The 23764-nt window shown below is 44.9% G+C and overlaps 1 protein-coding gene across 4 annotated transcripts in view; it reads right to left on the reverse strand.

The window, feature by feature from the left end:
* poglut2 (protein O-glucosyltransferase 2) overlaps nt 1–23764 on the reverse strand; it is a 124686-nt gene that overhangs the window by 22542 nt on the left and 78380 nt on the right. For all 4 annotated transcript variants that reach the window (XM_078545853.1, XM_078545854.1, XM_078545852.1 and 1 more), the window contains one exon: nt 914–1018. In XM_078545853.1, the coding sequence (XP_078401979.1) occupies nt 914–1018 (105 nt within the window). The remainder of the gene's footprint in view (nt 1–913; nt 1019–23764) is intronic.

Below are 23764 nucleotides of genomic sequence, written 5' to 3' on the forward strand. Positions count from 1 at the left end.
TAGTCGGATCAGGTGTAGCGGTAGTTTGGTTGGATCATGGGGGTTAGTTGTGTGGTGATCGGGTTGGGGGGTGGGGGGAGTTAGTCAGGTAGGACGGTTAGTTGGGTGGTTGGCAGCTCATCGGATGGTCCGTGGGGGGGGTGTGTAGTCTTGGGTCGAGGTGGGATTCAGGGGTTGATTTTGGGGGGGGGGGTCAGTTGTGGAGTTAATCAGGTGTTAAGATTAAGTTTTAAGCTGCCCAGCATTTCCTGGGTAACTACCGTGGAATTGTCCAAAGTCCCTAATTTTAATTCAGAGTTGGAGACATTCGCAGAGGGCCCCGCGGAGTTTAAACTTCCCGGGAAATTCACATGTAGGTCCGTGCGTCAAGGCTTCCACAAGGTACCGACGCACAACTTGGTCGTACGTCCTGTGTCCGACGATCTGTAAGCCAGAAGCTTTGACGAATGGCTCATGGAGCTGGGGGTAATATATTAACATGGATGAAGGATTGGTCAATGGGCAGGAAGCAGAGTAGGAATAAACGGGGCATTTTGAAGTTGGCAGGCAGTAGCCAGTGAAGTGGCGCAAGGGTCAGTGCTGGGGCCTCAGCCACTTACAATTTATATTAATGACTCAGATGAAAAGACCAAGGATAATGTATCAAAGTTTGCTGATGATACAAAGCTAGGTGGGAATGTAAGCTGTGAGGAGGACACAATGAGATTGCAAAGAGATACAGACAGGTTAAGTGAGTGGCGACAAGGTGTCAGATGGAATACAATGTGGGAAGTGTGAGGTTAGTGATTTTGGTACTAAAAATAAAAAAGCAGCATATTTTTTAGAAAGCATGAAAAATTTAAATGTTCAGAGAGACTTGGGTGTATTCGTAAAAGGACTCTTCAAAGAACCTTGTTTTAAATCCATACTGTACCTTCGTTCTATGACAGACGCAAGGGAAAAGGTCATCTTTTGACTGATCCACTAGTTCCATACCATCTCTTATCTTTGGTTCACTCACCTGAAGATCAGCATACTCCTGTTTAAAAACACAAACATGTAGTTTATCACTGATATAATACAAGATAGTATGGATGTACTTGTTTTCCATTTTCCATTCTGTTTTATCGATTCTGTCCTATTTAAGTATATTTTCTAATTTTCCTCACATTATAAGGCATTCTTTAAAAAACAGGATAATCAGTTGACCCAACTATTTTGTCAAGGCCTAGTTGCTACTCACTATTGATTGCGTTCCAATATTGTCCTCCTCTATCCAGCATATTTGGCCTTTGATTGGCTAAGAATGGTGTAATGTGCACTAGGAAATCACCAAAGAAATTTTGGCACAGGGCAAAGCCACCCAGCTCATCAAGCTGGTGTTAGCGACTCTAATCTTATTTTCCTATTCTTTTCCCACTTGGTGTTCTGCAGAGTTTGAATATGCATCCCAGCAGCTGGGAACGCTGCACCTCTGCACTGTCTTTATCTGCATTACTAACTTCAGTTGACCAGGGAGAAAAGACCTATAAAGTTCAACTATTACGTGCAGCTTTATTGCTTTCTATGTTGTATATTTACCCTCACATTGCACCACTACAGGTACTTTTTGTCACAGAAAAGTTTAGAGCAGTTTAGTCGTTCTCAAGCTCCAAAGAAAGACCTAGTCCCCAAAATGTGAGGGGCGAGTTGAAATTCTTCAAAACTGGAAAATATGTGTAATTGGCCATGTAAAGCTGCACAACTTTATATATACACAGTGAAGTGTAATTTTCTGTTAATAGTTTTTAATTATTTTAGTTCTACAAGATTCATACTGTAGTACTAAAGCTATTTGTGGTATTGGGAGTTTTATCACCATAATAGTGATGAGCCATTTTAGTATCACAATGGATAAGCTGAAATGTTGCAAAATTACTTAATTTAGTGACAGAAATTTCCCTGGACTTACAGGCAATCTAAGAGTTAAAACACAACTCACATGTTCTGCTCTTTCCACTTTGTACATGCTGTCTGTTGCCTCTTTTGACTTGTCCTGAAGGATGCTGGAGCACCTTTTCTGCTGGAAACTAACACGGATATGCAGTCCTCATAAAACTGAAAGACTTTGGGGATGGGGAAGGAAGAATAGCAGGAACTGCAGGAGAGTTCATAATGATTCAGGAAACCCAAGCCGTTCCACTAAGATACAGTGTAATGTAGGTACTACAAATGTAGGGCATATAATGATGTCCCTCAATAAGGTGACCATCCTTCAGTACGTCATCTGGTAGCAAAGCTACCACTACCCAGGAGTAGTACAACAACATTGCTACTGGAAGTTAGTCATGATTGCTTTAACCATTCATGACAGTGACTCCTTCTGGTCACCCTCAAAAAATTTCACAGAGGTCAGTAAGACTACTGTGCACTGGTGAATCGCGGAAGCCACAGGCACTATTTTCAGGTATCCATGTTAACACAAGGCAACATCAACATCTGCAGAGGTAAATCATTTTTAACAGATATGACAACTCCAGGGTGAAAAGAATCATTAGTTTTCCCCACATCACAAATTGTTCTTCTATGAAAAGTGTATTAGTCTTTCTAATATAACCAAAGATCTGCCTCTCATGTTCAGATGACGAGTGACATGAGCACTTGACCACAAAAAAATCATGTTGATGCTCGAAAAATTGTTGTTAATTGCATTGATTGTCTATGTGCATCTCTTTTTAGGCTATTTTATATTTTTCCCACCACTTTAGAAATAATATTTTGTTGGATATATTGAAACAAAGTTAAGTAATCATTTTATTTGCATTTTCAGTTCATGTAATGAATATATCTGTTTCTGTGCTGCACCTATTTTTTCAAGTCCTACTTTCATACTTTACAACCGGTGCAATTCTCTGTGATGATCTAATGAAAGGAGAAATTATGGGCACTGCCAGCAAGGATCTGATTCTGATAACTTGGCAATGATGCACACCTCAATAGGCTGGCATCCTTCAGTGTATCTAAAGTGACTATTAGCTATGATTGGTCAAAATGAAAGATTGAGGGTCAAGGAAACAGGTGTTGGGTCTCATGGACAAAATAAGCTGGGAGAGGGCATTAGGAGAGATAGAGTGAAACCAGAGAATGACGAGGGTTCAAGGTTAGGGCATTTGGGAGCTTTAGAGGAAATTTGGTTTGGTGGGCTAAGGGAAAGGAGGGAAGCGGCAGAGGCAGTTGATTAATGGTCTCAATTTTAGTGACAAAGTCTTTGAGCTTCTTGCACTTATTGTTCAATGTCAGGGTGGAGGAGACAGGGAATGAAGCATCCCATAACATCATTTTTAAAAAGAGCAGGTACTTCACCCAATGATGTGGTGAACATTCCATCCTCATCCAACAACATTAACAAGAAAAATGAATCAGCTATTTTGTATTCTGCTTGTGGTTGTGCACAATCTGGATGCAACATAAACCCATATAACAGTGTTTCCACTTCAAAAGCCAACTTAATGGATGTGAAGTATTTGGGACATCCTGAGATCCTACATAAATACAAGTTCTTTCTTACACAATCATTTTTAAAAAGAAAAGTAAGTATGCCATGGAATCCACTCAAAATTACAATTTATTACCTTGCATCATACTTTATATAATGTCTTTTTTATTTCTTATGCTGGAGATTATCCCTTATTTTAAAAAAATGTTGGGCAGAATCTTCTGGTCCTGCCAGCAGCCAGAATATGGCGGGCAGGGGCACTTAATTTGGCAGGAGGCAAAAAATCTGTTTCCCGATGGCAGGATAAACGGTATAAATTTTGTTCTTCTGACTTTCAAAGCGGGTTAAAGGCTTCCCGATGAGCAATGTTAGGAACCCATTTGCATCTCATGCATGCTCATTAAAAAGCCACCCCGCCAGAGTTAAGTTCACCCTCCAAATTAAGTTCACCGCCAGTGAGAATTTAGAATGTTAAGTTTTACGACTGTTTATAAGTGGCGTGCAGCTGGCGAGCTTCACCTCTTCCACAACTTTGAGGTCAGTAGATGTTGCTTTCGCCTTTTTGGGGACCTCACATAACTTCACTAGAAGGTTCACTAGATTGATTCCAGAGATGCGGGGCTTGTCTTATGAGGAGAGATTGAGCAGTTTAGGCCTATACTCACTAGAATTTAGAAGGATGAGAGGAGGTCTAACTGAGGTATATAAGATGCTAAGGGGGATAGACAAAGTAGACAGGGAGCGGATGTTTCCCCTTGTGGGGCATTCTAGAATGAGAGGCCGTAGTTTTAGGCTAAGGGGTGGTAGATTTAAATCAGAGATGAAGGGGAATTACTTTTCTCAAAGGGTCGTAAATCTGTGGAATTCACTACCTCAGAGTGCAGTGGATGCCGGAACGCTGAATAAATTTAAGGAGGAGATAGACAGATTTTTAATTAGTAATGGGTTGAAAGGTTGTGGGGAGAGGGCGGGAAATTGAAGTTGAGGCCGAAATGAGATCAGCCATGATCGTAATGAATGGCGGGGCAGGCTCAAGAGGCTGAAATGCCTAATCCTGCTCCTAGTTCTTATGTTCACTCCTATCGAGTGCCGATAGCAAAAGTTGTTCCAAGGCTGGACAGAGAAGGTAGGCAAAGGCTGGAAGTGGGGGTTGGATGGAAGGGTGGAGCGGAGGCTGGACAGGGGAGGCAGGCTGGGGAAGCGGGGGAGAGAGTGCCTTGGGAAGTGGCGGGGGGGGGGGGTGGAGGGGGAGTGTCTTAGCAGGCAGGGTTGGTGGTGCCAACGGTGGGGTCCTGGGGGTGGTGAACTCAGGGTACTGGTAATAGGAGGAAATAGTCACAGTCAGAGGGGGCAGTGGAATGCGGTAGGGTAGCAGGTCCAGGGTGAGAGTCTGGTAGGTAGACAGTAGTGTAGTAGTATTGTCACTGAACTAGTAATCCAGAGACCCAGGGTAATGCTCTGGGGACCCAGGTTCGAATTCCACCATGGCAGATGCTGGAATTTGAACTCAATAAATATCTGGAATTAAAAGTCTAATGATGATCATGAAACCATTGTTGATTGTCGTAAAAACCCATCTGGTTCACCGCCCTTACCTGGTCTGGCCTATATGTGACTCCAGTTCCATAATAATGTGGTTGACTCTTAAATGCCCTCTGAAATGGCCTAGCAAGCCACTCAGTTGTATCAAACCGCTAGAAAGTCAATAAGGAATGAAACTGGATGGACCACCTGACATCGACCTAGGCAGTGGAAATGACAAAGGCAAACTCAACCCTGTCACCTCTGACAAGGCCAGGAGAAATATATCGCTGTTCCTTCATTGTCACTGAGTAAAAATCCTAGAACTCCCTGCCTAACAGCACTGTGGGTGTACCTACACCACATGCAGTGCAGCGGTTCAAGAAGGTGGCTCACCACCGCCACCTTCTCAAGGGCAATCAGGGATGGGCAATAAATGCTGGCCTAGCCAGCAACACACACATCCCATGAATGAATAAAAAAAAGGTAAAGGTTTCATGCAGGGGATATCACAGAGCGGGACTAGACAGCTGGCTCAGTTAGTGGGAGGGGGCAGGGTCAGGGTGGGCATGGGGACAGTAATGAGTGCTGGCTCTGAGGAAATAGAATTCTTGTGGAGGATCTTGATAGCGGGTAACGGGGGAGGTTCAAGGTTGACAGAGGGGAGAGGAATGGTGATATCAGGTGGGTCAAGGGTGATGGGGGAAATTGGTAGGTGACAGGGGGAGGGTAGAAGGTGGTGGAGCAAGTCTGGAAGGTGATGTGTACCATTTTTCAAATCTGATCCTGACCACACAGTCAGTCAGTCACCGAGATCCCTGGAAGTTCAGGGTCAGCAGAAATGGCTGACTAAAGGGACAACCTAATAATTACGAGGCAACTGGATGTCAACCATGCTCAGTTGTATTCTCCTTTCTATGGTGAAGCCTGCACAGCAGCAGGTTTGTTCCCCAACTCATGGGTCTCATAACATCTAGATCCCTTGTGAATGGTCATAGCTGACAAGGGCTCACATGGTTAGTTTTTCCATGCTGCCAAGGCAATGGTCTCTTTATCAAGTCTCAAGTGTAGTGGAGGCAAGTTGAACAGTGTCAGGGGGAAGCTTCTCGTACATGGCTCTTATCACCCTGGTCAAAGAGCAATGTCTCCAAGTGGAGTCATGTGTGAACTGGAAGAACACCTTCTCTGGTCCTCCAGGATGTCCTTCACCTGAAAGGGGTGGGATAGGGATGCCATGTCTAGCCAGAGACTAGATGAAGTGCTTAGCACTGGCTTTGAGATGGAGAGAAACCTGTAAAGGACATGCTCACTAAATGTATCACCTCAAATCGTTCATACATCCACTTAGGTGTCGATGATGCAGAATGCAGGCAACTCTACCTTATGGCTCTCATCCAGATGAGAAGGAAGGACTGTTGCCAGTTAGCTAGGGGCCAGAAGGAGCAAGTGCCAAGCAGCAAGAGGCACCGGGACCGCTAGAAGATCAAGATGCTGGTGAACATAGACCACTGCGACAGCGAGCATTGGCCCAACCACAGGTGGATCACCAGCGGTGCTCTTATCTAGAGATGAGCGAAACGCGCCCTCACATGTCCCAGGATGTGGCTGCTACATCTGCCAGCTCCTCCAGTACGAGCTGCAGCTGCAAGGACTCTGGAAAAGTAATGCGGAGCTCCTGGCCTGCATTGAGTGAATGAATGGCTGTCCGGGTGTCCTTTAAATATGGTGCCAGGACCTTGGATCCCATGAGGTAATGGAGGGACTGGTGACTGCCAGCCCTGCAAGACTCGCCAAACTCCTTGTATTATTAATGAGCTGAACAGCAGAAGATCATGTGTGTTCAGCTATCCCGCCGCCCAGCGGGAATCATGCCGACTTTCCCACCCGCCACTGGACGTAGACTCCAGAATGGAAGATTCCGCTCATTGTTTCATAATTACCCTTGTTATGTTCCCATCAGGGACCGTTAATGTTTAGAAAATCCAAACACCCAGTAATTAACTGACAGAACTACACTCCGGGCAGAAATTTCCCCCTGTCGGGGGTGTTGAGCAGGGGCGGGCGGGTGCGAGCCCAATCGGCGCCCTCGCCCTTTTACGTGGGCAGGCCAATTAAGGTCCCCCTCAGCGTGACGTGCGCCCAGAAGCACTGTGCGCTCCCTGTGCACGTGGTGGGGGGGGAATTCCCTGAGTCGGGGCCTGCGCTCTTTTGCGCATGCATGTGAAAGAGCGCAGAAATCTCCCTGAGTCATCTCTGTGCCTCAGGGAGATTAATTTAAGGTTTAAAAGTTTAAATAAAGAAAAGAAAATATTTTAAGACATGTCCCCTTATGTGACAGTGTCACATGAGCTGGAACATGTCAAGGAACATTAATGAAAACATTTATTTAATTTATAAACCCTTCATGGAACCTCATCCCGCCCGTGGATGAGGTTCCATGAAAAATGCGAAGGCTGCCTGGGCTCTTCGCCTGACCGCCAACCTTAAGGTTGGATGAGCAGCTCAGTTAATAACTTTAACTGACATTTAAATGGCTTTAATAGGTCTTTGACAGTTCAGCGGGCACGCAGCCAACTTGGCTGCACGCCCACTGAACTTAAAGTCTGAATGACGCACTGTGGTGTCGGGATGCATCCCCGACGTCACCATGCATCATTTTAAGCATCAGCAAGTGGGCCCTGGCCCCACTCGCCAACCCGAAAATTCTTGCCTACAAGATCAACAAAAACAAACTTTGTGTATATAAAGAAATTAAACAAAGCAACCACCACTACCTTGGTACTATTGCTTATAAAGCTATTAACTCACTTCTACTTTTACTCCCCACGTCCTAAGAATTTTCTTATCTTACAAAATGTTGGAAGTTTATTCCTCTTTCCTGGGACCAACCCAAAGGTATGTCTAGTCCTCTGGAATTTTCTTTAAATCTGTTCAGTACTCCACCTTTCTCCAAGGTACAAGATTTACGAGGATTCTTCCATTAGCTTTTGCCTAAGTCACCCTCCAATTCTCTTCAAAGACCAAAGACCTGTGGACCCTTCCGATCCCTGTCCTGACTTTGGACAAACTAGACTGCTTTTTCCCAGGCAGCTTCCACAGCTTCTGTAGAGCTCTTTCCAAGCTAACTGAACAAGTTTACAAGCTGACTACTTTCTGCCACAAGCTCTATGAGGACCGCTGTGGATTTCTTCCTCTAGCTTCAAAGTAGGCAAATTTTCTAGCTTCTTTCCCCCTCACAAATTCCAAATTGAGTATGAGCCTCCACCCATGTTCCACATGGTGAATGATAATGTTAGTATTTTCTCTGCTTAAATGCAGGCCTGACTAACATCATTTCCTTTGGCTCTCCCCACTCAGTGAGCTATAGTCTACATCCAGACAAAATCTGCAATTGCCCCAGTCTGTCCCCAAACTGAACTCCTTGCTTCTGTCAGCAAACATACAGCTAGCTTAAACAAAAGAACCTTCTACCCCCATATCCAGTCTCCATGATGACATGGCATTCTCTTGAATGCTCTTGAACAGAAACATAAAGGAATCATTTTACATTCCTTGCTACTCTTTCATTCTGTAACCCATATGAGTAATTTATATTGTTAATGGAGTTTTATGACTCGTTCTTCACACTCCCCGGCTCCATTACAAGCTTAGAGATGGATCATTCATTGTTCAAGCTTTTTTGCTATCAACTCTGACGTTGAAAGACATATACAGGTTACTTTTTAAGTGTCATAAATCCAGATGCGTTTGAGTGGAAACTTGCAGAGTCAGAGTTGATTTTACCAGTTTCTTAACCAGATGCCCCCATTTTTTAACAGTTAAAACTTTATTTCGTAAAACTAAAAGTTATGTTCTAAAATGTATGAATCGTGAACTAGATATTCGCATGCCTTGCAAAAAGCTTTAACATCCAAATAAAATATAATTTATATGCAACTTTGTAAATTTGGTGCCCCTCTGTTATTGTTTGTTGTATCTAATTATAGAAGAGCTGGCTTCAGCAATATTACAAGGACTAGGAGATGTCTATTTTCAATGTATAATTGCTTTGAGTTTCTATGGGGCTTAATTTGTTACGCAACAATGCTTTACTAAGAATGATGAAAAGCATGGTTAGTGTAGATATATGCAAGTGATTTTTAGCAATCTGAATGCAGATTGGAGTGCTTGAGTGCAAAATTAAAATCCGCCAAATGAGACCAGAGGTTGTAAGACATTCAATCCCACCCCACCCCAAACCGCCAAGCATCAATTCACTTCTGTGCCATACTGTACAGAGTAACAGGATGTGGTAAGACAGGTGGAAAGAAAGATGGAGGGATTGCAAAGTAATGGTATCAAAATGATATTGTATAGTGGGGATCTGAATTTTAGTATGTGGGCAGGACTGAGGACAGGAAGCTTCCCTCCAAATGGAGAGGAGACTGAGGGTTTGATGAAAAATAAAGCGTGGAACATAATACACTCCACAGGACAAAATGGGTAAACTTGGGCACAGCAAATCTTCAGGAACTAAGGAATTTCATTTCAAGGTTTCAGGCTTTTTGGGTGAAATTTTCCCAAATTTGCACTAAGTGTGGTAGCAGGCGGGCAAAATGGTGTTCCACCCACTGACGGCAATGGCGGGTTTTCACGCCGTATCATCCCAAGCCCACCATATTACTTATGCAGTTCCAGAAAACATGCAGTTTCCATGGCGGGCGGGCTCTCATTCGCCAGTCTGCCATAACCCCATTGTTGCACCACGCCGGCCACCATGTTTAAAAGGCAGCACAGCGCTCATTGCCACCAGCTCACCAGGGCTGCCGGGGAGACATAGCCAAAGAGACCATAGAAAAGAGACCACAGCACCCCCATCCCGCTTCAACGATGGGTCCCTCGAGCAACTGCTGGGTGCCATGGAGGCCCGCCAGAATGTCCTGTACCCCTGCTGTGGCCGCAGGATGGGCAACAACGTGACCAATCCAGCATGGGAGGCAGTAGCAGCGGTGGTCAATGCCAACGCCCTTTAGAAGAGGACAGCCACCCAGTGCCGCAAGAGGATGAATGATCTCTTCTGTTCCACTAGCATAAGTCACTCTTCTCATCAATCTCCACTCACACACTCACAAACCCATCACACATCCAAGGAGCCCTCACTCAGCGCCAGTTCAAAGGACATCACCATTCACTCTCTCACACACACCGTCATTGTCCTCATCCCGTCCATGGGACCACTCACCACCCACACAGGCCAGGCATACTTATCATCTGGCCCGGCAGGTGTCCTGCTTACACTTTCTCCATCTCTATTAATACAGGACAAGCTGGCACACAAGAGAGAGGACGCAGACTGGTGACAGAATGTCTGAAATCAAGGTCCTCAAGGCCTTTAAAAACAGAGCCATTAAGCTGACCGGCCATGATCTGGAGCGGTCCTGTGCTGACGGTGAGGTTGGTGCTGCTCTACTGAGTGAGGGTCCAGCAGTGCAGCATCCATCAGATAACCATGCCGTGAATGATGTGTCCTGTTTCACAGGCCACTGCCATGCACTAATTATCTCCTCTTGCTTTCACAGGCACATCTGCCAAACAACCGACAGAGTCCATGACCCAGGGCCTCCAATCAAGCCCCAAAGAAACCTCTGAAGAGGAATCTGGACACACCCTCCCTGAAGTCCCATCACAGCGCTCACCCACACCCTCCACCAGCAGAGAGGCACACACCTCGGTGGGGCCTAGCGTTAGAGTAGCCCTGCGATCACAATCTGGTGAGCACATCGCACTGTCTGATCCACAGCAGGCGGCAGCAGGGACTTCCCAGGTGTCCGGCACTCAGCGAACTGTTGGAGGCCAGAACATGGCTGAGTCCAATTCAGATAAAGCAAAAACTTCAGATGCTGGAAATCCAAAACAAAAACAAAAATACCTGGAAAAACTCAGCAGGTCTGACAGCATCTGCGGAGAGGAACACAGTTAACGTTTCGAGTCTGTATGACTCTTCAACAGAACTAAGGAAAAATAGAAAAGAGGTGAAATATAAGCTGGTTTAAGTGGGGGGGGGGGGACACAGGTAGAGCTGGATAGAGGGCCAGTGATAGGTGGAGAGTGAGTTTTAGTAAATACCTTGTCAAACACCAGGAAAGAAATGGAAAGCAATGAAGGCGAACAAGGCAAAAGAGAGAGACGGAAATCCTGTCAGAGAGAAGAGCAATACTTCTTCAAGGTAGGCATTCCTTGAAAAGAAGTGGCAGTTAATTAAACATTAAGATAAATGCAAAAAACCGCGGATGCTGGAAATCCAAAACAAAAACAAAAATACCTGGAAAAACTCAGCAGGTCTGACAGCATCTGCGGAGAGGAACACAGTTAATGTTTCGAGTCTGTATGACTCTTCAACAGAACTAAGGAAAAATAGAAAATGATGAGCCTCTGGACTTGGTCATGTCACAGTTGCTGGAGCTGCAAAGGAAATCTCAGGAACATCAGGAAAGGATGTCTGCTGCATTCCTCAGATTGCAAGGCATGATGGAGGAGTCCATTCACCTTCAGGCTGAGGCAATAGTGTCAGCATGCCAACACACTGAGGTCAACACTGGTATGGTGGTGGCCGCCATGGAGACCTTGATCCAGGGCTTTGCTCCTGCACTGCGGCATGGGCTCAACTCCATCGCTGATGCCATAGTCGGCCTCCAACAGTGTGTACGCAAGAGGGGTGTCAGGCAGCTTGATCTCACTCCAGCTACCGCTTCCGCTTACGGAGTCAGCCATGAGCCCATTAGCACCCATGGGGAGGAGGATTAGTAGGTGCGCATTCCGCCCATCCATCCAGGTGACTCTGAGAGTGGCTGGCCCATCCAACTCCCCTCTTCCTGTGACCTCAGCAGCTCCAGCTCCACAGGCCAAGGAGGGGGCCACTGCCACACAGCAGGACCCCGAAAGCAGGCCGGGGCCCTCCAAGTCTCGGCCCTCCAAAGTCATCAGACAGGGCGTCGCAGTCAGCAAGCTACCTCCACCTCCGCTATGGATGTCCGGGGAGCAACAAGGTGTAGCGGCACGGTTAGGCAAGTTAAAAAGAATTAGTTGCACAGTCTGGGCATGGGTGTTAATCACTTGTATTTACTGTTTATTATTGTCAATAAACTCCCAAGAATGTCTCCCTGCCTATGGCTCCTTGTTCTGATGAGCAGTGTTCTTGTCACTCAGATGTGAAACCTTTCTGCACAAGATAAAGGCAGGTGTCTCAGTCCAGGGTCTCTTTCCTGTGTTCTGTGCAGCCTTCAGACCAAAGTGATGGTCTGGCCTCACACTCCCTGGAGACATTACTGATGCCTGTACCTCCGCAGTGCTTGTCAATGCTGCCAGAATGTAGTGGGGAGGCGCCACAGAATTCTCTCATTTGCTTTGTGTGCTCTCAGCACCTTTAAGAAGGGGCTGGCCCCATGTCTCCAGCATCTGTAACCACTGATGCTGTGCCCCAGCTCCTGACGAGTTCAGGTGCTGAAGGTGGACAAAGCATCAGATGCTTTTAAAGTTTCATGGCTGCATCTCTATGATATGACCCTGATCACAGAGCGCAAGCGAGCGCCAGACAGGAGTCAGACATTCTCAGAGGTTGTGTGAAGATTTATGGAGTGTCCTCACCGCATGTTGTCATCATCCTCCTGCAATCGAGCAACTATTAGGGCCTCCAATGTGTCTCCAGGACAGAAGCATTCTCACAGAGGGTATTCGCGCTGCCATAAGCCAGGCTGGAGTCAAACGTTCACAAGTGCGATGTGAGGATCTATGGGTCACCTCAATGCATGTCATCATCATCCTCCACAAATCTAGAAGCTATGAGGGCCTCCAGAGCACGCCTGCTTCGTCTGGCCAGTGCGAGGGCCTCACCCCTGTCATCGATGCCTCCAAGGACCTCCTCAGCCTCATCCACGTCATTGTCCTCCTCAATGGAGGAGACGTTCAGCTCCCCCAACTCCTCCTCAGCCAGCTCGTCTCCCTGTTGGAGCGCCAGGTTGTACAGGGCGCAGCAGACAACGATGATGCATGACACCCTCGGTGGGCTGTATTGCAGGACTCCACCAGACTGGTCCAGGCACCGGAACCTCAACTTCAGCATCCCGATGGTTTGCTCCACCAAGTTGCGAGCTGCAGAATGAGCCTCATTATAGTGTCGCTCTGCTGCAGTCTGAGGCCACCGCACGGGTGTCATCAGCCATGGCCTCTGCGGGTAGCCCTTACCCCCGAGGAGCCATCCCTGCGGCCGACTGAGGATGTTGGGGTCATGCATACTCCCTGGAAACTATGTGCATACCTGCAGGAAGAGTTTCTTGTGGTCCCATACCAGTTGCACATTCAGTGAGTGGACTCCCTTGTGGTTGATGTAGCCCACTGTGTGTAGCGACAGAGATCTGAGCACCACATGGGTGCAGTTAATCGTACCCTGCACCTGTGGGAATCCCAAGATCCGGGAGAATCTAATGGCCCTTGTATCCTGGCTGTCCCAGTCCCGGCCAAAATGCACAAAGTTATGTGCCCTCGAAAAGGTGGCATCCACGACCTCATGGATGCATTTGTGGATGGCTTGTGATATCCCAGATGTCACCTATGGAGCCCTGAAAGGAGCCACTAGTGTAGAAATTGAGTGCCGCGGTCACTTTCACAGCCAATGGCAGTGGATGCACTCCAAGTCCCCTTGGCGCTAAGTCCTGCAGTAAGTGGGAGATGTGAGCCACCAGGTCCCAGACATGCGCAGTCGTCGGCGACACTGGTTCTCAGTCATCTGCAGGAATGACAGGCAGAGTCTATAGATCCTGGGTGTCGCTAGGCGCTGACCAGCCACGGCTCGCTGTCACTCCTAGGCAGCATGTGTGGGAGCCCCAGCAGTCCCTTCTTCCTGAGGTTGCTGCTCCTGCCTTTGCGTGGCCAGGTGCCTCAGTCGCTCTCTCCTCCATCGTCTTCGCTCTCCGTAGGCCATCAGGCATACAGCTAGGTCACCAGGCTTCATGCTCCCGATGTAGTCCTCCTGCAGCATGGAGGTCTGGAGCGCTTGGTGGCACTTTGCTGCCTACATGTTGCTTGTGTGGGTGGGCAGTCTAGGACCCCGATCCCAATCATATACTATGGCTGCGCCTGAACTATCTCAGTTGCAGAGGAATGGTCAGTTTATATAGGCGTCCCTATTGCGTGGCCACTTCCCCTGCCTACCCTGCCCACCACCTCGATTTCTGGTGCACAGTATCCAACACCAGGGCAGCAGTTGCCTCCCGGACACCCCGCTGACAACAGTCGACTCTGTAGCTGGGCTGTAGTTGCCCCCGGACACCCTCCCAGACAACAGTTGCCTCCAAGGCTGGGCAGCAGTTGTCCCTGAACACCCAAATGACAACAGTCACATCCGAGCTTGGGCAGCAGTTGCCTCTGGACAACCCCCCAACAACAGTTACCTCCGTGGCAGGGCCGCACTTCACCCGGCCCCCCGGGGCCCCTGAAGCCTGTAAAGCAATAGGCGACCCTGGTGAGCTGCGCAGAATGATGCTGTTCAATCACCTTCAGTTTCCCCCAAAGTGAAGGCCGTCAAGTGCAGGTTGCCTGTGTGCTGTTGTGAAACGCGTCGATGTGCTTTCCCGCTGACATGGACGGACAATCCAGCGGGGTACAAGAGCCTGGCAGGATGGCCTTTTAATGATATGCTGATACATAACAATGAGCGCCCTGACGACCGTTGGCAGGAAATGTGGCCCGCCATTGGCGGGCTGAGCGGATGATCGCGACCTGCTTTCCCGCCTTCATGAAACAGATTGCGCCATTTTGTCCACGCATGCCACCTATCACGCCCGCCACCAGCAGCCATGGAAAATTCTGCCCATAGTTGGGAAACATTAACACTTTGCTCAAAATACAAATGAGAGAAAAGACAAATTGGAAAAAGGCCTAAACGACTTACAGAATGATCAATCACTGTAGAATCAGCAAGTTGTCAGAGGATGGAATCACAGGGTGCCTCAAACCAAAACTTTTTACCACAGAAATGCAGAGAGGCTTTGTAACCAAAAGAAATGACAAAGGGTTGCACGTTCTAATGGGGAAGTTCTATTGGAACATCACCTCAGGCAATTACAAATGCACCAAGGATATGGATATAATTAATATTGGAAATTTTATAAGGAATGTTGGCAATCAATAAAACATACCCATATTAATAACTTACTGGTTGATCTCCTGTGGTATGGAACACAGAGTGCCAAGACCAAGTGTAATTCCCAGGTGTAACAAGGTTAGTTGGCAAGGGATAATTGTAAATCAGTCCCCACTTTAAAGTGACACATTTCTAATCAATTATAGATACTTTGGTGAAAGTTGTTCTAAATCACCGTTGACTGACGTAAAAGATTGAGCAATTTTAATTGGGAACATTCCATTCAGTGCAACTAAAGTTTCGGCAATCCTCTGTACTAGCTTCAAAAACAAAGCATGAGAAGCAGGGCTGCCGCCAGGCTGAATTAATCACTATTGTAAATTTCCACTAATTGCATTCATTTTCAGACATTTAAGGAGGCTCTAAAAATTAAACTGGATCTTTTAGGTGCAAGGGAACTAACAGGTATATTTTAAAAGGTTTTGAATGTACCCAATATATCTAGGAAATAGTTTGGTGTTTGTTTTAAAAGTCATTTTTAGTAATTTAAAATCACAGATAGTGGATTTGGCACTGTGATGAAAAATGCTTATTTTTTTGTGGTAAATCTCTTTTCAGCTGCATAAATCAATCTTCACTGCCATGATTTTTGATATAATATATCAAGGAAACTGTTTTCAAGCTAATATTTTAAAAAATTGATTTAAAATGTTGCCTGATTGCGACGACTCAGGGCAGATTTTATGTCTATTGATATACAAGTGAGTTTGAGTGGAAAACCTGCAGATAAAGAACAGACACAATTTGCAGTGGCCCTGCAGCTAGCATCCAAAGTGGAAACTCTACCTCATCCTGCTCCTTATTTTTTTGTTTTACGTGCATGAATTCCTCAGTCCATAATTGAAAACTATCTCCCATAATCATGACAACATGGTAACATCTCTGGTGGGAAGATGTAACAAGTTTGCATTCTTACTGTGAACATAAGAATTTACAATGATAAAAGTTGGTAGGACGTATGGACTGACACATGATTTTTGATATACTGCAGGTGCATGATACAAGGGGTGAGATACATTTGGGGGGGTGGTGGTGGTGGGAGGGTTGCATGCAGCTTTGTGAGCACAGCTCAGATATGTATCCCCAGGAATTATGTATTGCCAGGAGTTTACAGAGCAAAGCTGGAAGAACTACAGGCATTCTTAAAATAATCAATGTAGCTTTTATGTTTGGAAATTTGATGATTGCACTGCACAGTATTTTGCCTAATTTTGCTTCAGTATAAACTTTTATTTGTAAACAAATTTAAAATAGCACTTTATACTATATAACAAGAATTGATGCTGAGGTATTTTCTTTTAGATAACTCTTAGATAACAAGAGAATATGGTGGACATCTCATATTCTGCAGCAATTAACTAATCTGGGCTCTTTGTTAACCCAAATATAGCCGAGAATAAAGATTTCAGTTCATTGAAAAATTAGCAAGGATGACCATGTTTAAAGTTTTTTTTTGTATTTTGGCTGGATTATTAAAGTATAGTATCTGTCTGATAAAATCAAATTAAATTGAGCTGTGTTCTCCAATTCCATTTTTGATAACAGATAACTGAAGTCCTTGGGAATACATTAATCTTTATCATCTGAGATAACAGTGGCTACTGTGATCTGAGCAAAGGTAGCATATGGCCATAGGTTTAACATTATGTTTTCGTGAAAAAACAATTTGAAAGATTTTTTTCAGTTCAAAAGTCAAGGCTATTCCTCCAATCATAAGCATTTCAATTTGTTGTAATGTAATCACCCAGCTACTGTTGAAATATGTGGTAGCTGTCCTCCCTCAGTTACCAAATTCCAAAGTTTAATAAATATATCTTGTAAGATCTATCCTAGATTAAAACTGATAAAGAAGCATCTGAAGTTAAAGAACTGGCAATAAAGATGCATCCATAATCATCTTCTCAAGGCTTCATTTGAAAAAAGTGTGCAGTTGAAACGCAAAGAGCTTCCCATTATATGGAAGTACAATAAAGTGTTTTGTGCTTGGCAATTTAGTTATATATCAGAGAAAGTTGTTCAGTGTAAAGTTTTAGATAATAAAAATATAAACATAAAAAGTAAAAAAGAGAAGCCAACAACACTCAAAGCACAAGAACTGCAAAATATTGAGCCACTGTTTTAAAAATAAACGTTAAGCTTTTGATGGAATGCTGTTTTGCACTGCATTAGAGTGCTTCAGTTGGAGTTTGGTGAGGCAGGGACTTTTAAGATTTAATTTCTATCTAAAGTCTAATCTTTCTTTAAATTAGCAAGTAACTAGAAGTTGCTCTTTGGGTTGGGAGGAGGTGAGTTTTAGTCCAGCTATAAAACAAGGGTTATACAGGCTCTGCTTGCTAGTAAGTTAGTTAACTGGCTTAAACTGGTTTTCAGAAGCTAGATTCAGACAGCAAGCCATGTACAGTGCTGCTTTGTCTGCACTGGCGTGCTGCTTTGAGCTGTATTAGAGTGCTTCAGTTGGAATTTGGTGAGAGAGGGTGTTCAGTGAAGAGGAAAGGAGGTATCATTTTCTACCATTCCTCAGCAAGAAGAGCGGCGGCCTTGGTGAGTAGAACCTGGTAAGTATTTATTTTGTCGTTAATATTCTCTAAACTAGAGGGAGTAAAAGTAAAGGGAGTAACTTAAGGGTAAGTCATGCAGGGCAGTTCGGCCAAATGGAATGCTCCTCCTGTGTGATGTGGGAAATCAGGGTCACTTGCAGTGTCCAGGGCGAACAGGTGTGCAGGAAGTGTCACCAGCTGCAGCTACTTGAAATCCGTGTTTTGGAGCTGGAGATGCACTTGCAGCCACTGTGGAGCATCTGCAAGGATGAGATCTTTGTGGATAACACACACACAGTGAGGTGGTCGTATCACAGTTAAAGAGTGCACAGGCAGAAAGGGAATGGGTGACTGTCAGACAGAGTAAAAGCACTAGGCAGGCAGTGGAGTGCCCTCAATCCATCTCCATTCCCAACACATTTTCTGTTTTGGATACTGCTGGGGAAGATGGTTTCTCAGGGAATGCATTAAGAGCCAAGCCTGTGGCACCATGAGTGGCTCAGCTGCACGAAGTGGGGGGAAAAAAGAGTGGGAGAGCAAAAGTGATGAGGGATTTTATCGTAATCGGGAACAAATAGGAATTTCTGCTGCCTCAGGCATGACACCAGGATGTTTTGTTGCCTCCCTGGTGCCAGGGTCAAGGATGTCACTGAGCGGCTGCAGGACATTCTGAAGGGGGAGGGTGAACAGCCAGCGGTTGTGGTCCATATCAGTACCAACGATATAGGTAAAAAGAGGGATGAGGTCCTGAAAGCAGAATATAGGGAACTAGGAAATAAATTAAAAAGTAGGACCTCAAAGATAGTAATCTCAGGATTACTCCCAGTGCCACATGCTAGCGACATCAGGAATAGGGGAATAGACTGGATGAATGTGTGGCTGGAGAGATAGTGTAGGAGGGAGGGATTTAAATTCCTGAGGCATTAGGACCGATTCTGGGGAAGATGGGGCCTGTACAAGCAGGACGGGTTGCACCCCAGTAGGACCGGGACCAATATCCTCGCAGGGGTATTCACTAGTAATGTGGTGGAGGGTTTAAACTAGATTGGCAGGAGGATAGGAACCTGAGCAGGAAAACAGAAGAGAGGGAAACAAAAGTAGGAATGAAAGGCAGAAAAATAGAAAGCAAATGTGGAAGGCAGAGAAAACAGGAGCTCACAGCAAATAGGGCCATAGCACAAAAAAAATGCATAAAAATGTTAAAAAGACAAGTCTAAAGGCACTGTATCTAATGCGCAGAGCATTCTCAATAAGGCAGATGAATTAACAGTGCAATCAATGTAAACAAGTAGAATATGATTGCGATAATGGAGACATGGCTGAAGGGTGACCAAGGCTGGGAACTGAATATCCAAAGATACTCGACATTTAGGATGGACAGGCAAAAAGGAAAAGGAGGTGGTGTGATGCTGTTAGTTAAGGATGAAATCAGTGCAATAGTGAAAGAGGCTATTGGCTCAGAAAATCTAAATGTAGAGTCAGTCTGGGTAGAGCTAAGAAGCAACAAAGGGTGGAAAACATTAGTGGGTGTTGTCTATCGGCCTCCAAACAGTAGTGATAAGGTAGGGAATGGCATTAAACAGGAAATTAGAGATGCATATTACAAGGGTGCTACAGTAATCATGGGTAACTTTAATCTACATATAGGCTGGGCAAACCAAATTAGCAATAATACTGTGGTGAATAAATTCCTGGAGTGTGTACAAGATGATTTTTTAGACCAGTATGTCGAGCAACCGACTAGGGAACAGGCTATCCTAGATTAGATATTGTGCAATGAGAAGAGTTTAATTAATAATCTTGTTGTGCGAGGTCCTTTAGGGAACAGTGACCATAACATGATGGAATTTTTCATTAGGGTGGAAAGTGAAGTAGTCTGATCTGAAACTAGGGTCCTAAATCTTAACAAAGAAAACTGTGAAGGTATGAGGCATGAGTTGGCCAAGACAGATTGGGGAGCTTCATTAAAAGGCATGACGGTGGGTAGACAATGGCTAATATTTAGGGAACAAAAGTATGCATTGCAACAGTTATACATTCCTTTCTAGCACAAAAACACAACAGGAAAAATGGCCCAACTATGGCTAACAAAATAAATTAAGGATATTATTAGATCCAAAGAAGAGTCATATAAAGTTGCTAGAAAAGGTAGCAAGCCTGAGGATTGGGAACAGTTTAGAATTCAGCAAAGGAGGACCAACAGATTGATTAAGAGGGGAAAAATAGAGTATGAGAGTAAACTTGCAAGGAAAATAAAAGCAGACTATTACAGTTTCTGTAAGTATGTAAAAAGAAAAAGATTTGGTCACACAAATGTCGGTCCCTTACAGTCTGAAATGGGGGAATTTATAATAGAAAACAACGAAATGGCAGAGTAATTACACAGCTACTTTAGTTCTGTCTTCATGGAGGAAGGCACAAATAATTTCCCAGAAATACTAGAGAATCAAGGGTCTAGAGAGAAGGAGAAATTGAAGGAAATTAGTATTACTAAAACAATAGTGCTGGAAAAATTAATGGGACTGAAAACCAATAAATCCCCAGGGCCTGATAATCTACATCCCAGAGTACTGAAGGCAGTGGCCATGGAAATAGTGGATTCGTTGGTTGTCATCTTCCAAAATTCTGTAGGTTCTGGAACAGTTCCAGCAGATTGGAGAGTGGCAAATGTAACCCCACTATTTTAAAAAAGGAGGGGAAAACAGGGAATTACAGACCGGTTAGCCTAACCTAAGTAGGGGAAATGCTAGAGTCTATTATAAAGGACGTGATAACAGAACACTTAGAAAATATCAATGAGATTAGGCAAAGTCAACATGGATTTATGAAAGGGAAATCATGTTACCTACTTGGAGTTCTTTGAGGACATAACTAGCATGATAAGGGAGAACCAGTGGATGTGGGGTATTTGGATTTTCAGAAAGCTCTTGATAAAGCCCCACATAAGAGGTTAGTGTGTAAAATTAAAGCACACAGGATTGGGGGTAATATTGGGGGCAAGGACTAAGAATTGGTTAGCAGACAGGAAACAGAGAGTAGGAATAAATGGGCCTTTTTTCGAGTGGCAGGCGGTGACAGAGGGATCAATGCTGGGGCCCCAGCTATTCACAATATGTATCAATGATTTGGATGAGGGAACCAAATGTAATATTTCCAAGTTTGCTGATGACAGGGGCATGTTAAGAGGCTTCAAAGCGATTTAGACAAGTTGAGCGAGTGGGCAAATACATAGCAGATGCAGTATAACATGGATAAGTACGAAGTTATCCACCTTGGTAGGAAAAACAGAATGAAAGAGTATTACTTAAATGGTGATAGATTGGGAAATGTTGATGTACAGAGGGACCTGGGTGTCCTTGTACACCAATCACTGAAAGCAAGCCGTTAAGAAGGCAAATGGTATGTTAACCTTCATTGCGAGAGGACTTGAGTATAGGAGCAAAAATGTCTTACTGGAGCTATACAGGGCCTTGGTGAGACCACACATGGAGTATTTTGTGCAGTTTTGGTCTCCTTACCTAAGGATATACTTGCCATAGAGGGAGTGTAGCATAGGTTCACCAGACTGATTCCTGGGATGGCAGCATTGTCGTATGAGGAGAGATTGGGCTGACTAGGCCTGTATTCCCTGGAGTTTAGAAGAATGAGAGGAGATCTCATTGAAACATATAAAATTCTGACAGGGCTGGACAGACTGGATGCAGGGGTGATATTTCCTCTGGCTGGGGTGGGGTCTAGAACAAAGGATCACAGTCTCAGGATAGGAGGTAGGCCATTTAGGACTGAGATGAGGAGAAACTTCTTCACTCAGAGGGTTGTGAACCTATGGAATTCTCTACCATAGAAGGCTGTGGAGGCCAAGTCACTGAATATATTTAAGGAGGAAATAGATAGATTTCTGGACTCTTAAAGTGTCAAGGGGGTATGGGGAGAGTGCAGGAATATGGCATTGAGATGGAGGATCAGCCATAATCATATTGAATGGTGAAGCAGGCTCGCAGGGCCGAGTGACCTATTTCTGCTCATATTTTCTATGTTTCTATGTTAACTCCTGATGAGTTTTTGTGTTTGTTGACTTTTATGGGTACCATAAAATAGTGCTTACGCTACTTGACTGATAAAGTGAGTTTTAAGTTCTGAATTTAAATGTATTTAATTAAATAAATCTGAAATAAAAAGGTAGCATCGATAATAGTTATCATTAGTGTGCCTTCAAAGATGCAAGGCTGCGTGGCAACCTGCAAATTCCTGTGCAGAAAATGGTGCCTTTAAGTTGCTGCACGTGCTCAGCTGTGCACTTAAACAGATCACCCACGCACTCGAAAAAATTAGAGTATACATTGGTAGCCATGAAACTACTGATTTGTCGTAAAGACTCAACTGGTTTACTAATGTCATTAAGGGAAAGAAGCCTGCCATCCTTATCCAGTCTGGCCTACATTTGAATCCAAACCAACAGCAAAATGGTTAACTTTTAACTGTCCCCTGAAATGGCCTAGCAAGCCACTCAGTTGTGTCAGAACAGCTATGAAAATTCATAATCCACAAAGACTACAGCGGTTCAAGAAGGTGGCTCACCACCACCTTCTGTAGGGCAATTAGGTTTGGGCAATAAATGCTGGCCTTGCCGAAGACACCCGCATCCCACGAGTAAAGAAATTAAAAAATTCTTAATCTAATCTAATTTATCTCAATCACGTTTCATCTCAGAGGGAGATTTTCCTTTGTTTCCTATTTGTAGCAAAATCATAAACATATTGTTTCAACACGTTTGATTTTGCTACAAATTGTGAGCAGTTCAAATCTTTTCCCTCACCTGATTGTTTACTTTTGTTTCCCTAGTCCTTGTGTACATAAATGAATTAAAAAAAACAACAGTTATATTCACCAAAAAAAGAAACATAGGTGGAATTTTCTGCTCCAGAGTCTAGGTACAGTGTTCGTCAGAATTAACAGCGAGTTTCCCGCTGATGAGCAGGTTGGGAAATCGCACCCAATCTTATGCTTGGAAGCTCGTTAATTATGCATTGACGAGTAGGTTTCCGAATCACATCACAAGCCCAATGATTCGTCCATGCCACCATAACCTAATGGGGTCCTGGCGCCATTTATAAATGCCAGCCAAACACACATATTACTCTCTGCAGCCCAGCTGTGTGGATGAGCAAGTCTGAGATGGCTCCAAGAAAAAAGAAGGCAGTGCCAAGGTTCAGCAACGACTCCCTTGAGGCTCTTGTTCGTGTGTGCACCAGCACCGGGATGTCCTCTACCCAAGGAATGGTTCCTGGAAGTCCACCAAGTACACCTCATCAGCAAGGAGGCGGTCGAGAGGGAGGTCAGCTCCGCGGGCAGCCATCCAGTGCAGAAAGAGGATGAATGATCTCATCCGCACCGTCAGGGTTAATCATCTTTCAGCTCACTCCAAACGTACACGCTCAGAATTGCATTATGCACTGAGTGTCACTCTGCTCAGGGATCTCACAAAATATTAGTAGAGGAGATATCAGTATTGAAAACCTATTCACCAGGATCTCATCTATCATCTTGCACAAACAGCATCCTCAGCCCTTACTGGGGAGGGCCCGGCACACACAATAGGCATGCATGCTTCCAAACCTCTGCTCCATTCCTTCTCATCACATTCCATCCCTTTGTCTTAATGTAGGTCAACCTGGCCCACAACAAGAGGGAGAGATCCCAGAGCGGATGAGGGTTGGCAATCATCCAGGGTCTCTCCAAGTTTGAGAAGGATGTCGCCGAGTTGGCAAGCGAGGACAGAGATCGGCCTCTCCCAGCAAGCCAGATAGGATGTGTCCTTCATGAGTTGATTGCATTCTGACATGGACAGTGAGTGACACACAATATTGCATTCAGCCTGCTCATGAACTAAATCTATCTTACAGGCAGCAGCAGGTCCAGACAGACCAGCAACATAAGCCCCACCCTCCAGGCCACCTCAGAGGAGGATGCTGAGCAGCCATTTGAAGAAGACCTGTCATTGCGTTCACCTGCACCCTCCACCAGTGCAGACATACACACCCTGGCAGCTCATAGTTCTAGATTAGGCTCAGGGTC

The sequence above is a fragment of the Cetorhinus maximus genome, chromosome 7 (assembly GCF_964194155.1).
Source record: "Cetorhinus maximus chromosome 7, sCetMax3.hap1.1, whole genome shotgun sequence".
NCBI lineage: Eukaryota > Metazoa > Chordata > Chondrichthyes > Lamniformes > Cetorhinidae > Cetorhinus > Cetorhinus maximus.